This window comes from Neopsephotus bourkii, unplaced genomic scaffold (genome assembly GCF_033783945.1).
Source record: "Neopsephotus bourkii isolate Nb327-2 ecotype Australia unplaced genomic scaffold, CSIRO-AGI_Nbou_v1 NB_107, whole genome shotgun sequence".
NCBI classification, from domain to species: domain Eukaryota; kingdom Metazoa; phylum Chordata; class Aves; order Psittaciformes; family Psittacidae; genus Neopsephotus; species Neopsephotus bourkii.
The window spans coordinates 6,277,256-6,294,348 of NW_026900624.1; the positions used below are offsets into that span (position 1 = coordinate 6,277,256).

Here is a 17,093-nt window from a genome sequence, read left to right on the forward strand (position 1 = left end):
AGCGATCCACACAAGACACTTATCTCTTATTCTTTTATTCACATTTTCCATGGATTTTTGTACACTTCCTCAACGTATCAGAGCTAGTGAAAACATTGTGACATGACAAGTTAAGTATCATCTGAAAAGTTCAGAGCAGTTTGAAATCTATGAACAGATCATCACATTCAGCATTTTCATTGGATTTATACCAGCTCATGCCACTTTAAGTTGTTTAATGTCAGGTAATCTCTGCACACAGGCACCAGCTACAAACTTTCAGCAAATGCAAGTAAGTTAAGGCATCAGAAAGAAAGTCTTTAAGGACATTTTAAAAGTTACAGTGCTGCACGGGGAGCTAAGTTCTTAATAGTAAAGCGTACCTCCTAATGGGTTTATGTTCTAAAAGATGTTCATTTGAGCTGTAAATTTTATCTGAACTTTCATCATCCGAAAGGGATTATAGGTACGCAGTGTTGTTGTGCTCACACGTAGATAATTTAAAGTATGTTACAAAAGAATCCCTGCATATAGCAATTTAGTATCCTAAAATAAAATGTAAACCAACTGTAATAATCTCCCTTACAGATGATTCTGAGAGTTACAGGAAGCAGAAATCATGATTTTTCTGGTTTGGTGAGGCGAGAGATTTCTGAGCAGCTGAAACTTCAAAATTACATCAGAAGGAAGAACGCATGATCCACAAGACACTCCTCCACCTATGCACAGCTCAAACAGTGAAGGCATCAATTCAGATGAGGGAGGAACCTGGCATCTTTAACATCAGGTATCCTATATCCAGCTGTTACATACATTAAGTATCTACCAAGATACAAGAATGTCTCACTCAGTTGGAATTCTAATCACAGTTCCTTCCTTGTATAGCACGTGACACTGTTATGAAGGCATCAGCGTATTGATTTTTATGCTTTCCACTAACTTTAGCTTTTAATTAAGCCTTTATTTCTATTTGATAATCTGCTCTTTTACAGTATTGATACAGTTGAATATTTCTTCAGTAGAAACTGAAGTATCATCAAAAATTTGTTTTGGTAAAAGTACTGGCGCAGGGTTGTGTGTGTTTTATAACTAAACACCAAGTGAGAAGCATGTGACTGACTTTTCCTGTGTCATAGTTCAGATAATGGCAGGGTTGCTATTAATTATGCTATTTGCAGTAAAATTCTTCCCTGTTCTTTTAGCGGCAACTTTCCCTGTGTAAAATGTTTAATATCACATGTTCATGCATATATTTGACATTCTCATTTACACAAGATTCCAGTTATATACCTGCCCTTAGCTCTACCCATAAATATGTATGGTGCTAAAGAATTAAGGTGTCTCATCATTTGATCTTTCCCACCTCTGACAGAAGCTATTATTTGCTACCATTGGTATTGTAAGGTTTAACTTTTCCAACACAATTTATTATTCTTCATTACACTGTGCTCACCCTCAGAATGTCCACCCTTGGAAACAGGAGAGATGCACGAGCCATTATTCAGTTTGCCAGCTTTAGAACTGGGCCCAAGAGATGCATGCAAAACACCAAGACTGCCTCACTGTGGAGGCAAACTAAGGATACAGAGGGAAGTTGGTTGTCTCTCGGTTGCTTAAGATAGTTGGTCCATACTTCAGTGGATGAAGAAGGTTACACATCTATGAGCTGTCAGCAGTAAACAAAAACCCAAGACCACTTATACAACCTCTACAGTTGCTCTTTGGGGGATGCATAAGAAATTCACCTACAACATCCAGCACCTTATAGTCCACAAACCCTTCTGCATGGAGATACATTTAAGACACTACAGCCAGAAGACAAATGCAAAACTAATTGAGCCCTTGGACATTAAACCTGAGCCTGTAATAAACTTTCAGGCAATGTTCTCCTTTTTGTTCACACAACTACCAGGAGTGGCTTCAGCTTCTGGCCTCCAATTTAGGTATCAGCAAGATTTTTTCATTTTATTTTTTTTTTTAGAAAGGACATTATTTTGAAGACAGTAATGTCACTTTTAAGGGGTAAGTACTGAGCCACATGAAAGAAAAAGGCACCAGTTTGTACTTCAAATATTTGAAACGGCATTTGAGCTCCCTTTACACTTGAGTGTTAAAATGCAATTCCTGTGACTTAAGTGTAGCTGAAATGTGAGCAAAGGCTTTTGTTTTTGAACCTTGGTAAAGATCCTAGAGTTTTTTTCCTCCCTTTACTTAAGGGGGGAGAAAGAAGGGGAAAGGCCATAACCTGAATTGTGCAGTGAATTAAGAGTAAAGGCAGCCCCTTCTTCCCCCAGGGAGCAGTGGGAAGCACGTACCACGCGCGGTGTTTAGTCAAATGGTGCTACTACTTTTTCCCCACCACAGGATGCCACTCTTATAGATTCCCAGGTTCCCTGCAAGAATTGCATCATAGAATCATGCTTTTATCTTTTTTTAAGGAATGGAATTTTTCCCTCCATGCCCACAGTAACCTGAGGCAGGTTGTCATGTTTCTTCTATTTCCCCAGAGCTGGTCAGTGTGACAGACCTGAGAGCAGTTCAAGTTTAACATTAAACATCTAGCTCTTATATAGTTCCCAGAGCAGGAAGTGAAGCAGAAAACCGACTCTTAGGGAAGGATCTTCCAGCAAACAAGATGTGAAAAGGATTAAATAACCACATATGTTCTGATGACATTGAGATGGAAGCAGAGACCAGAATGATGTTCTGACCAACAAATTACTACCACATGGTTAATTTTAACACAGCTGAAAACTAAGCTGTAGATTAAGCCAGTGCTCCCTACTTATGATAGAAAATTTATCCTAAACCTGTGAACTACTGCTTTATTTAATGTAACACAGTAAAGCATTGAAGTTTTAGGACATGGGGAAAAATAATGACTGACACATACATCTATGCATGTATTTCCTGGTAATGGCCAGAGGCAATATAAAGATCTGTAAAAATCTTGAAATTCATTTGTGAAAAGAGCTACCTTCAGAAAAGTACCAGTAGCAAGACAAGTACACCATTGACAACTCTGCCTCTGCTGGGTTTCAGCTGTAGCCCAAGGGACTAGGGAAGAATTCCTCCAGACACCAAAATGGAAGTGCAACCCTTTGCCTCAACTTGTCACCAGTCAGGGACTGCCAGCTGTGGTTGTAGTCCAAGATAAACAGTTTTCCAGTTGTCTGCTTGTACTATTGCACATCATTAGCTTGTTGCTACAGTAAGAACAGAACTGACAGTTCTTTAAGAAACACTACTGTCAACAAGACTACGCAAGCAAGTTTTCTTTTAAATAGCTAGAGACACAGTCTCAGAGTCTCAAAAGCACACAAGTCTGTAAAACACAGTACAATATATAGTATCGTTGTTGTTGGGGTGCACTGTTGTCACAGAGTTTGAAAACTTAAGTCTTACCAGAATACTGCAGACCAGTTAAAATTAAAAATCTGGACTCTACAAACAGTTTCAACAGTTACACTTCAGCGTCCTCCTTTCCAGAGAGGCAGGTGTTGCATTGCACTGCAGTCTGTGAGGAAGCTTGGGTACCATATTTTTGCAGTCCGATTTCAGTCCATTCAGTCAAATTGACCAGTGGTAAAAACAGGCTTCAATTTAAATCAATGTGCTTTATCCCCAAGAGGTCCTGCATTTAGATACTGAAAAATGAGGGAGCACAGTCCAACACTTGTGTTCTATTAAAGCTTTTATTACCTAGTTTAGCTTTTCCTCACAAAATTTTTCCAGAATCCCTATAACAGTTCTTAATATCAGAGTAAAGAGTTAAGTGTTCAAGTGAACTTATGGAAGGAAGAAAGAGCAGCAACAGTTTGGCAATAATTCCTCACATCACTGACTACAACTTATTTAAGCCTCCTTTTTCTCCAGTAAGATTTTGTGCAACTCATCTGCATCCTCACTTGTTTTTACCCTTATTAACATAGTGACAGGAACAGCTGGGTTCTTCTCATCAACTGGTGGATTAGGAACACAAACTATAAGAACATTGTTCTTCCCGGTTCTTGTACATGGCATCTTAGGTGGAATTAGAACATTCAACAGTATGTTCCCTGCGTATGAGGAGGGGAAAAAAAATATAATTAGCAATTCTTCAGTTTTTACTGCAGGACAGATGTTAGTATAATTACTAAACAGGGACTTACATTTATACTTGGAAAGAAGGCAATTCACAAATATCAGGTATACTTATTTTACTCTTCCCTAAGCATCTGCTCATGGCCACTGTTCTCACAGATTTCTTTCCTCATGAGGAAAGAGGAAATCTCTGCAAATACTGTGTCCTCCTTTTTTAAAGGGAGAACTCTGAAGAATATGAAGTGATAGTAGGGACACACAGGAAAAAGGGAAGGGGACAAGGGAGAAGCAGCAAATGAGGAATCCAGTCACAGTGCTTAGTTGATGCTTATGCAAGTTACTCATTCTGACCATCACGCAGAGCTCATAAGCAGAAGCAAGAAGTTAGCTTTAACACACACAGACACATTAATTTAATATTGGACAAACTGTGGTAGAATAAGTACTTTATATCATCATATTGTACAACACATCTGATGTGGTCTACCACCATGTTACTAACAGCAGCTCTACATCAACTTGTTAAATTACATAGTGAGTTTGAGAGCTTCAGTATTAGTGGTCTATTAAAACAGTTGCAAACAAACTCAAATCTGCTTCCACAGAAGATGCACACAGTTTGTAAACCTGGTAAATAGTTCAGAACACGGTAGTAGTGTTTAGGGGAAAGTCAGTCTTCGCCTTCCTTTGCAGTTCAGTTTTTCAACACAGTGAGATTTTAGGAAAGGATTACAGCACTGTGTGAAGATAGCAAAAAGGAAAGTGTGCATCACTATGACTGCAGCAGCTTCTAGAAACCAATGCTTGGAAACACCAAGCTGAAATGTCTTTAAGTGTGTGAGCTGAAGAAAACAGGAAAGATTTCCTAATACAGCACCTAAGATGAAGGCAAATGGAATGTAAGTCAACATCAGGAAATCAGCATCAGCTGAGCGAAAAATCCAGACTTGCACTACAGACTAGGTAACGTGGGAGAAACCAAATTTTCACCTGCTGTATTCAACACATTCAAAAGCCCAGGGAGATGCTGAAAGCGCTGACAACTGTCATCCATATGCCTTTAGTGTTACTGCTGTGAACTGCTCTTTTCTGGCAAACCTCTCCACTGAAAGCATTAATGATTCAGAAGTGACTAACACAGGAGTCTCAATCTCACCAGACCCCTGCAGAGACTTCATAGAGACTTGCTAGAGTACATTATAAACTGAAAGTGAGGCAAGACGTACCCATGGCCTGCAGTGCAGCATGGCTTTGATACTGAGGTCTACTGTAAGCACCATGTTTATTCTGTTTTATAGAAATAGAAATTGTCAAGTGCATGCAAACCCCACATACCAGTGTGTTTCAATCAGGTACTGAAATACAGCCACATTTCTCAACGATGATTATCAAATCATTGATTTTGCACAGTTTGAGTGTGTGAACACTCAACATTACTCTTGGAAAAAAACTGTAACATATCAAGTCCCCCTAAAAGCAAAGAAATGGTTGGGTTTTTTCCTCTTTAATTATCTGTATGTATTGATGTTCATCTCAAAAGATACTCTGAGGAACTATCACACTATGGGTTACTCTACCATTTGTGATCCAGCTGAAGTTAGCTGAAACAGAGTTCAACAGCTGGACTTCAGCATGCAGTAAGAGCAATGCATATAGCAAAATCCTGCATGCCTGACCTATATAATGCCCCCCTTTACCACTAGCTACAGTGTCATGCCTACCCATCTGACCAACAATTTACATATTCAGGATGAATGGCAGACAAATGACAGCTGGCCTGCACCTCAGCACAAACCTTTTTCCTCTTCATTCTCACCCCTGGTAATATGTTATTTGTGGACCTTAAGCCACACTTCAAGGCACTCAAGCCAGGGATGGAGAAAAGCTATTAAAAAAGGTGGGGGGGAAGGAACACTCAAACATACACCCTAACCTTTTGCTTCCTCATATTACTTCATGTGCAGTGTTTTCTAGGGACATCCAACTGCTTGTTCAATACTTGAAATTACTAAAAAAAAGTTGAAAGGTTTTCACCTATCAAGTCTATTATGCTGTGTAACCCTAATGATAGGCAGAGAATTTCACATTCCAAGACTTGCTACTAGAAGAAACCGACTTACCTAAATTGGTGTCCGCTCGGACCAGGAGTTGAGTTTTTTCATTTCCTGCTGGTTTTAAATGTAACGTTCCTACACCTTTTTCTTTAAATTCGTTATCCTTTTTGTAAAACAGTTTGCATCTGTGCAAAAGGAAAAACACCACCTTTTTTGTGGTAATAGAATGCAAAGATGTCTCCCAAATACACGCAGACTGTATGTATGAATCTGATTCCCAGAAGTCAATAGTGTAACAATAATCAGGAGTGAACAAGCTGCGAATAGCATAGATCTCTGTTCCCCTTACCTTAGTTCAAGTGCTAACAGATAATACTTTCAGATCAGAAAGAGGAAGTTGATTGTTTCTTTCAGTAGCAAAATGACAAACGTGTTACATTCAGGGAAAAGCAGAATGCACAGCAACCTGTACTCAGGGTCTATAAAGAGTAGTAACTGTAAGCTACTGTTTAAAAACACAAATTACGAAGCCGTAAGGACTTGCTGTATTACTCTGGAGCTATAACAGGACTTTTATGGAAAATCTAAAAATGTTTTGGAAGTGAAACTAACTAATCTAATGCCATACTTCACAAATGAGCATACTTTCTCTCAGATAAAGCAGGAATTTGTAGGAGGCCAAATTCTGTGCTAAGTGTAAGGCAGATAAGCAGTTACTTGGTCCACTGAACATGCTTTGAAAACCTGCTTCTAGTACAGCTAGTCTCATTTTGAACTTAAAAGTACAACTTGTTCACTCCTTCATACAACAATCAGCATTTTCTGATGAAAGTCTTATCTCAGGCAATGCAAATAGCTAAGCACCTGACTGAATTTTCAGAAGTACAATCCATTTCTGTGGTACAAGCCCTACAACTTAAAACTTCCAAAACCTGAAGGCAGAAACATCTTTATTTGTTAAACACTGACTGCAAGCAGAACACAAGCTACTATAGTGCTATGTCCAAGCTATACAACCATTTTAGTAAGATCTTACACATTTTTCTCTGTAATTAACTTTTTTACAAGTAGAACTTCATGTTCTGTAAGGCTTCCTAACAAAGTTTATTAACTAAGAAGTCAAGAACATATATGCCATTAATTACATATGCTGCAGTGGTGAACAACAATATACAAGTATGTAAGTTTTATTTTCCAAGTTACAATTCTGTTCACTGATCTAAGTCAAAGTCACTTACTTCTTTGAGTAGAAAGCATCATCCTCCTTTATTTCATTAACAATGACTTTTGGTGGCTCTTCTTCCTCCTCTTCTCCTTTAAATAAAAAAGGATATGTTGTGAGTATATAATACGAAAGTACTTTTGGCATTGTATTAGCATTAGCTTATTCATACTGTATTTGACATATACATGCGTGGCCTGTAAGTGATTGCCAAAGTATATTTAGGTCAATGTGGGCTTGAAACAGCTACAGTCTTATTTTCGTTCAGCCACACACCTCAAGCAACTTTATGCTCATCTTCAGTTTAAATGGCATGAAAAAACCCAACCCCCACCAAACAATCAAACCCATACATACAAAGCTTAACAAGTCCAGCTGAAGTCAAAACTTTCTGTCAGGGAGAAAGTTACAAAATTTCAAAGAATAGTCTCTACAAACGGGTCCAAGTAAAGCATTAATAAATACTTCCACATAGCCAGGTTTAATGTGGGGAAAAGGAATTAATTGCAGTAATGACATCAACGAGATTGTGGCAGGATTATGCCCTTCAAGTCCCCTGACTGCTGGATTTCTATCAGCTTACTGTTCACAGATGAGATGAGTTAAACTGTCAAGTAGTATGTAAATTTATTTGCCTTACAGTCTATGAAGTAAGATGTATGAAGTTCTATATCTTATCCATTTTACTGAGGGGATACCTTGATAAACCTATTAGGAAAAGCAGCAGGATTGAAATATCCTGCAGGCTCAAAGAGGAACATAAAAGGTGCTTTTAGATCTCATAATTTCAAGTCTTGTATTCAGCTAAAGAATTATATTCTATTACAGAAAGTACAAGTCTGACTTTAAAAGGGCATGTAGGAATAGGACAAAGAGGACTGGTTTTAAACTGGAAGAGGGGAGATATAGATAAGACATTAGGAAGAAATTCTTCACTATGAGGATGGTGAGGTACTGGAACAGGCTTCTCAGAGAAGCTGTGGCTGCCCCACCCTAAAGTGTTCAAGGCCAGGTTGTATGGGCTTTGAGCAACCTGGTATAATGGAAGGTGTCCCTCCCCCTGGCAGGGGGGTTGGAACTACATGATATTTCAGGTCCCTCCTGACCTAAACCATGCTATGATTCTGTGATAAAGGTTTTTATCACAGATTTTGTGATACAAAACATGTATCATATCACATATGCTTCTAGTATTACTTAAACAGGAGGCAAAGCCAAGCTATTTCCAGACTGTCAGTGCAGTTTTGCACCTTCAAATTCAAGACACTTATGATCTAGCTCAACTTTGTATTATTTCATCCATGTAGTATTCTTAAGTCATATATATTCACAGGTTACCATGAAAGTCGTAAGTTTAAATAGAATTTACCTTTATCATCAGTACTGCCACTTTCTGTCTGAGCTTCCAATATATTGGTGGATACTCCAGTGACAGACTTAGCCTGGTTTGCATCTTTTCCAAACAAACCTGAATTCCCAGGAGAAAATGAGAAACTACTGAGTGTTCCTGAACCAAGGGAACCTAAAACAGAACTGTCGACACTCTTGCCAAAATTAAACGAGACTGTTGACGTAGCACCTAATGATGGGTCTTTTCTTTCTGATGCAGCTTCAGGGGTTTTGTCCAAGGTATCCTCAGTTTTGTTGTTAAACAAAAACGTTGATCCTTGCTGTAGCTTTGCATTCCCAAATGCAGAAACAGACTGAGTGCCAGGTGTCTTGTTGCTTTCATTTTCAGAGCCACTATCACTACTGCTCCCATGTTGCTGTTCAATATTTGCTAAGTACTTCTCATAGTCTCTGAAGATGGGTGTTAGGTCACACAGTGGGTTTGTGTTTACATGCTTAACTATCCAGTCACGCACCGAACAGTTTAAACCTGCTAACTGTTTGTGGTAAATGCTAGAGCTACAAGCTTTACTCTGAGCATAGCCAGATGATGATGGTTGATTGCCACCATTAGTTTTGGGGCTTGCAGCCTTTTTCTCAGTAAATGCAGTAGTAGTGGGACCATTTGACATTGTGGATCCTGTCAGAAGGAAAAACAAGGGTTAGAACACTTTTTTCCCCAGAAAGCAAGGTTCTCATTAAAGCCTAACTAATGTTCTCTGTATTTCTTTATCAAATCACTCATTCTTGCTGTTATATACCTCTCCTGGATCACAAGACTATGTACCAGGTATTGCTGTACAAATAAACAATGCTGTGAAGCAGACCTAAGCTCACCAAGTTTAGAAAAGTTAGTTCAGGGCTAGACAAAGTAGATGGAGCACAACTGCTATGTACTAAAAAAAAACCCAAAAAACAAAAACAAGAGTCTTGTATAGAATAACATTAAAAAAAAAAAGATGTTTAATATTTCACCAAAACCTTCAAAATATTAATTCAAGCTTTACCAAGCTCTAACAGTCATTAAAACAAAATATTCCCTTATCTCTTGCTACTCGTACTTTATAAAACTCTGAACACACTAGCCCATGATTTTGCACCTTTTCAAGTGGTTTGCATATAAAAACCGTAATAAGCAAATTAAGAAAGTCCTCGTTCAAGTTTCTCCTAATTTAGTTGAACTCACTGAAATTTGATTTACTCTAAACTTCAAACTCCACCATTTCTATTCTGTGGCATGTTTAACATTTCTGCATCTCTGACACAAAGGGATAGAACTAACATTCTCTGGGACTACCAAAGCATGACACCAGAGCCAGACTTACCAGAATAGTTCAAGTATCTTGAAATGTAACAGATAAAATTCTAGTTAAGACTATTTGCAATTGAAGCTGTACAGGTTATATTGCAAGGTTGTATCTTAGAAGGTTAAGATTTTAGCTATGCAGCATATATTTACCAAGAACTGAAAAAAAAAACACCCAGAAACAAAACCTTAAAAACAAAAAAAAAAAATCACACAAAGAAAATGTCCTACTAAGTGACATTTTCCACTAGTTTGGTGCCCTTTTTTTTTTTTCCAATTTAATTCAGAGAATCAGGACAATTATTTAAGTGGAACATGTTATCAGCTCTTTTATACTATTTGGAGAATGTTTTATGCCAGTGTCTTCCAGTCCCATTTGTGCCTGTATAGCTTTTGCCTCTGGTTATCGGAGCAAACACAATTTTAGTTTCCACCTCTTAAAACTGCATGCATTTGATAACTTGTCTTTCCAGCAGTCTACATCATTTTAAGAAACTTAAAAAGGAGGAATAAAATCTCAAAACCTTAAAACAGAACTACAGGGTGTCTTCATTTGGAGTTTTTTTTACTATTAAAAGAACCCTGCAGATTTTATGGCTGAATTTGTTGATAAAGATATATGCTTATTCAAAACTTACCAAATGCTGATTGTGTTTGTGTTTCAGAACTGGTCTTTAAACTGGTGAAAGAAGGAGCGCTAGTGACGCTACTGCTTCCATTAGACAACCCTTCTAAAGGCTTTATTCCTGCACCATTACCAAATCCGCTGAAGCCAACTCCTCCTTTTCCAGAAGGCGATACAAAGCCTTTAAAACCTTTAAAAGCTCCTCCACTTTCAGACTGGGGAAAGAAATACAGAAGACAGACTGTTACATACATCTTCTCCGTGGAAATCCTATGTTCATTTGATATTCCTTTCATTATTATCCTGGTTCAGTGTGTCATTTCAGTGCATTATTCCAATTCAGCCATGTAAGCAAAGTTATATGCTTCCTTGTGACACACATTCCTACTATTTTTAAAGGACTCAGATGTTTGGTATGAAAATAAACCAGATCTAGGAAGTGGATATATAAAAGTTATTCAGAGCAGCGGATGTGTTTGACTACCTATTTAGGCATTCATAGCATCTTGTTTTCTTTAAATAATTACACAGCAATATAATTGCAGGCTTATTTTCAGCAATATATAGCATTTACAATCACAATTTGAGTCCAACTCTTTAAGCTACTCATCAAAACCAGCATACTTTGTAGTCACCTATGTAGCATTTGTGATTTGCCCAAAATACTCCAATGTGTCTGAAGGGAGAAGCAAAGACAAGACTGAAGTTGATAACATACATATGCTTTCTGCAGCCTTTTCATTACCTAGTTCTGATAACTCTTTATAACCAGATGCTTTTAGGGCACAGTTTCTTAAATGTTTTTAAAAGATGCAGTGTGATTTCGACATAAATAGGCATTGCCACTTTTACATACTACATATAATGTCTCTTGAGGTAATGAGCACATTATTACTGGAAGTGAATTTCTGATGTCTCTGAAAAGCCATCAGAAGAAAAGAATTGCTTCCGAGTTTCCTCTGCTTTTGCCACTGAAGAAATAGGAAACCTTACCCACTTTAGGTTCTGTTCCAGTATCCTGCCTTCTGGGCATGGGCTTTTTGCTTTACTTTTTCCCATGCAGTCCTGTTTCTCACTTCTAGGTAGCTATTTTTACTTTGTGTCTCTCTGATCTTTGTGTTTCTCAGTCCTACCTACATCTCCAGATGTTCAAAGTTAAACTGCAGTCCTTTTCTTTGAAGCATTCTGCTTGCTTCATCAGGAACATAAATAAAGCTCAAGCTTACCTTTCTGTAAGAGTTTTGATGATTACTTATGCAACCTCAGCTGTCCTGCCATCTCTTCTGCTTTTTAGACTTTGTCCAGCCTGTTGTCCTGGTGTCAGCTGAGGTCATTTTCCTCCCTCTTTTCATTATCGCCCCTTTTATTACTATTATTACATTTTGTTTTAATTATTAAATATTCTCATATCAACCTATGGGTTTTACCTTCTCCCCTACTCCCTCCCCATCCCACCATGGGGGGGAAAGCCAGCAGGCTGTACAGTGCTTAGCTGCCGTCTGGGCTTACAGCCACAACAGAGCATCCTGGCTCTTATTCCAGCTTTGATCTCTTAACTGCTGACTCCCAACTTCCTGTCTATTTCTTCTACACTCATCTGGTCAGCTTTCTCAGCCAGTTGTTTTTCCTATTCCATTTGCCCCAAGTCCCTCCTGCTTAAGTTGTAGTTTATTTCTTGCATAACCTCTTCCCAGTGCAATTTTTTAATTAACTGCATCCTCTATCACACTAGTGGCTATAATCGCTATAGGCAGAAGTGGGATAAGACAGCTTCCTCATTTACACTGCCTGGACAACAGAAGGGAAATCAAACACACTGGAGAAAACCATCTAGCCCCCTAATTGTACTTCATCCCATTCAATCCAAAAGCAATTTAAGTTACAGGTAAGGTTTCTGTCCTATTTGTATCATGGTGCGTATCTTGTTCAAATAATGTTTCACATAAAGTTACATGATCAGGGGGGCTGGAGCAACTCCTGTATGGACACAGGCTGAGAAAGTTGGGGCTGTTTAACCTGGAGAAGGGAAGGCTGTGTGCAGACCTCATAGCAGCCTTCCAGTATCTGAAGGGGGCCTGTAAGGATCCTGGGCAGGCACCCTTCATTAAGGACTGTAGTGCCAGAACAAGGGGTAAAACTTAAACAGGGGAAGTTTAGATTAAACATAAGGAAGAAGTTTTTTACTGTAAGGGTGGTGAGGCACTGGAATGGGTTGCCCAAGGAAGCTGGGAATGCTCCATCCCTGGTGGTGGTCAAGCCAGGTTAGACAGAGCTTGGGTGACATGGTTTAGAGTCCCTGCCCATGGCAGGAGGTTGGAACTTGGTGATCTTAAGGTCCTTTCCAACCCTAACTGTTCTATGATTTTATATACCACAAAGCATCTGTCAGGGATTTTGGAAGGACTATGATTTGGCTGAACTGGGTTAATACTTTCACAAGGACTAAACCTGTAACAAAGACCAACTTCCTTTCAATTCTCAATTTGTTACTGCAAAGAGTAGGTGGCACTAAAACTCTTCACATGGGGAGGGGCAAGTTCCAACATTCTTAACAAAAGACATGTTTTTTATTCTCAGAACAGCTTTGTATTTTGGCTTTTATTTAGCCTCTGAGGCATCCCCTAGCCCTCCAGTATGGAATAACTTTCAATTGCTAGGCTTCCACCTCTGCAAAGAATGAACTGGAACTGTTCAAATGCTATTTTACCCATATGTAGATGACACTGTCTAAACCACTCTGCATTTATACTTCAAAAATACAAACTTCTCTTCACCCAGTCTAATACTAGTATTACTCATTTTTTCCTTCTAGCTTTATTCTTTTCTATGTAACAGTAAGCTGACTAGTTGCACATACTTTCTGAACGACAGCTTTGTACAGTATATACAGCTTTATACAGTATTATTACAAGCCCAAATAAGTAAAAACCTGAGCACAGATGTCACATTTAGCAACTGAGTCAAGCTACAACAGTAATGCTCAGTGATTACATTACCTCTGATCCAACATTTCGTCGCTTTGCTTTTTTAATAGCTCTGTTCTTCAGGACTTCTTCGCTAGCTACTGAGAATGTTCCCACCTTTAAGAGAAAGTTACAAAATCATTACTGAAATTCTCTGAATGCATAAACTCACCACAGTCTGAAATGATGGCAGAGATCAGTTTTGTAACACAACTGTAACACTGCTCCCAGACAAGTAAAGGAAGTAAAAAAAAACCCCAACACACCCAGAAAACACAACTAATGCCAGCTACTTGAGCACTTGGGCATTAGTTGATTCTTTCAAAACTCTGCCTTTATTGTTCTAAATTACACTTCCCTTCATGCAATCTCAATCTTATTACAGTAAGTGGCTCAGGACTTCCCCCCCCCCTCTCTCCCCCCCCCAAAAGCTGTAAGATATCTTTGCTGAAGGTAATCTACCAATACTGCATTGTTACAATCTTCAGTTTGGAGAAGGTACACTGAAAATGTATGCTGTAAGTCAGTGTCCTGCAGTCCACTGTAGTTCAAGTACTAGAAAAGGCAGCTAATGATTAATTACTTATTACCCTGTAATAAATGAGGAAATTAAGTTTTCTTACACTCAAATTTCTGGAAGAGTACTGTCAGTTTTCTTTCTCACGTTTTACAAGCTTAAATATTTAATACTTTTAGTAGCATAGTCTGTTTAGAGATAATACATCAGCCATAAGTAAGTAAGAGACATTAAATGTGAAAATCTCCTTTTTACAATCAGATGAAACAGATCACTTCACTGTTTGCTTAAATCCCCCTGGCTATGTAGCTAAGCACTCAATGTTAACATAGTTCTGAAATTAACTATTACTGACCTTAAAAAAAAAGATATGAGACATTAAAAATATCTCAAGAAATCTCAAAACCGCTTTTATTATCTTGATAATACCCATCATGCATCTGAACAGTTCAAAAGCATTATCCATTTTAACAAGCCTGGGGTTCCCTTTAGAAATGGAAAGTTCCTTTCACCTGGCTGCTTATGTCATTTTAACTGTTAAAAGCTGCTTTGCCATAAGGTCTGCATGTATCAGAAACTTCATTGGAGAAAAAACAAACAAAAAAAACCCCCACTTCTATAAAATTATCTTTAACTGCTACACTTTTAATCAATTTCACTGGATTTCACACACAAGATTAAGTACCACATGTAAAATAACTACCCTCCTACCTGCAGGGTTGGTATGAAGAGAGTCTAATGTATCTCTTACCTCCTCAGCTTCATCCTCCTGATCCCAGTTTCTGTCAGTCAGTTCCTTCTCTGCAATTCGCTTTGCCATTTTTTCACACCTGCGTGCAAAAAAAAAAGTAAATGCACAGAATCAACTGCACAGAAATTACACTGAAAGCAACAGTAGGACAGTGGAGTTTTAATTGGAACAAATAATGAGAATTGGAGTTAATACAGAAATAGGTCAAAGTTGGAATGGCAGTTAAAAAGGACGTGTTTCTAGCAGCTGTTGTGTCAACAAGAAACAGCACTTGAGTTTCAAGTTATAGTGATAAATCATATTTGATCTTAAGTTTAACCAATAACACAAACACGCAGTTCAGTGATGGGATAAGGTTTCTCTAGCAGCAATGCTGGCTAGAGAAATTACTTTCAGTCCCATAATTCATATATCTGGTCACCACTTACTCTGTTGGGCTGCAAAAAAAAAACAAACAACGCAAAAATATGGGGAAAAAAAATCTGGTTTAAATATTCCATATTCAACTCCTTCTTGCCTCAATACCCATGTAAATTTTTTTTTGTAAAATTATTACAAATAAATCAGATTATATTTCCTCTAAAGGACATATAAAGCATATCACAGACTTTGGAGCAATTACTGTATGCAGCCAATCATCATTTTGCTAGTTATCTCTGCAATGTAAAGAAAAACAACTTTGAGGAAACAATGTCCATAACAGTTCTAACTTCTGAGTTCCATTTTACTGAAGTGCAACTTGTCAGCTGTATACAAAACAAAGACTGGATCTAGCTACGACATTTTGTTCCTGAAAGGCAAGCAAACACATCATTCAGATTTTATATGCAAAAAAGTTTATTTTTAATAACCATGCTTATATCTGTTTGACTATTACTATTCATCTAAATTTGAAAACCTTGGGAAGAAGAGATGCAGTTCTGTAGTAATTTAAGTCTCAAGCAAGCACACAAGTTAGAATTCTTCATAAAAACCCTTTCAGGTTTATGATTAAGACCTGACCAGATTAAGAAAATATGTACATATAGTTGAATTTCAGAACCTAAAACGATCAAAATACATAGCTACAGAACATCTTGTTTAGCTGGTGAAATATTTTTAAACAGAACAGTAAATCTTTGCATGACTGCTGTGCAGTTGGATTAGGCATCAAAGTCATGAATTTTGGTCTGACACACTTTACAAATAAGGTCAAGTTATTAGGCTCTTTCCAAGTACAGTGACAGAAGACTGTTTTGTGTAAACACTTTAAATCACCCCAATCCACACCATCCTGAAAGTAGAGGTCCAACCATGCCCTGCCTGACTCTCTGCAGACTGGTGAACCCACTTATATTTATTTTAAAGTCACACTGACTCCCCAGTCCAGTTTCCCACAAGGATATACAAACACCTGCAACAAGAGGAAGACAAGACTACATCTCTCTGGCAGCAGACAGAGCTCAAAGGCTAGTAAAACCTGGAATTACACCACCGGATTCCACGGAAAATAAAATTACCACTCTCAATCCGGCCACTTGAGCATGACATGCACATTAACTACAAAGCCTGTTCTCCACTCATAGTAAAGGTGTAAGCCTGTTGGCCTTGCCTCCAAGTACTTTGCACCCACGTGTGTTTACACAATTGCTCTACATTAATACTGACAACAGAATCTAACATCTGAGGGCAGGAGCAAGAGAATCATATATTATCTTTTCTAACCTGTGAAACAAAAAGCAACACAAAATCACCTCTACCTGACATTCACAATCTTGAAGGAGTTTTAGTAGCAAATGTTCTGTACAGGTTGAGATACTGAGAAACAGCTCTATAAAAAAAAAATAAAAAAAAACCACAATATAGATGTTTGCTGAACTACCCAATCTACCTAGGAACTACAGCTGCCTTATTTAATGCAGCAGTTTGAGAAGAAGACTCGATTTACCATTTGCATTTCACAGTATCACCTGTAAGGCTAGAAAACATGCGCTACCGGAGCGCCCAACCTAAGCCGGGCTCCCGCCGAAGTCCCTACTACCTCCTCACGCTTGCAAGACCTGAGGCGTGCGATGCGGCGACGCAGAATGCCGCAGACGCTTTTCGGTCCCGGGTGCGCAGGAGAGCAGGAAACGCCTGTGACGTTTCGGGTGCGCAAGAGCGGCGGAAGCCGGGCTGCCGCCTGGCAGCTGCGCCACATTTCTCCTGTTCTGTGAGAATCTTTG

General features: G+C 38.5%; 1 protein-coding gene across 2 annotated transcripts; it reads right to left on the reverse strand.

The window, feature by feature from the left end:
• Positions 1–3,655: 3,655 nt before the first annotated feature.
• NUP50 (nucleoporin 50) lies at positions 3,656–16,863 on the reverse strand. Of its 2 annotated transcripts, XM_061358989.1 has the most exons (8): positions 16,839–16,863; positions 14,890–14,968; positions 13,655–13,738; positions 10,672–10,873; positions 8,707–9,367; positions 7,355–7,432; positions 6,183–6,301; positions 4,044–4,799 (listed from the first exon to the last, which is right to left on the reverse strand). In XM_061358989.1, exons 2-8 carry the CDS (start codon positions 14,956–14,958, stop codon positions 4,792–4,794), a joined length of 1,221 nt encoding a protein of 406 aa, XP_061214973.1. In that variant the 5' UTR covers positions 14,959–14,968; positions 16,839–16,863; the 3' UTR covers positions 4,044–4,791. The 2 variants fall into 2 exon arrangements, with proteins under 2 accessions (XP_061214963.1, XP_061214973.1); XM_061358979.1 differs by lacking the exons at positions 4,044–4,799; positions 16,839–16,863 and adding an exon at positions 3,656–4,037.
• Between the last annotated feature and the right edge of the window lie 230 nt (positions 16,864–17,093).

Bases quoted from the DNA above. Each gene is read 5' to 3' on its own strand.
- NUP50 (XM_061358979.1), bottom strand. From the start codon at position 14,958: ATGGCAAAGCGAATTGCAGAGAAGGAACTGACTGACAGAAACTGGGAT. The intron at 7,433-8,706 runs TAAATTCTATTT...TTTTTTATTTAA, and splicing joins GGCAGTACTGATGATAAAGG to AGGAGAAGAGGAGGAAGAAG. The intron at 6,302-7,354 runs GTAAGTGACTTT...CCTTTTGCACAG, and splicing joins GATGCTTTCTACTCAAAGAA to ATGCAAACTGTTTTACAAAA.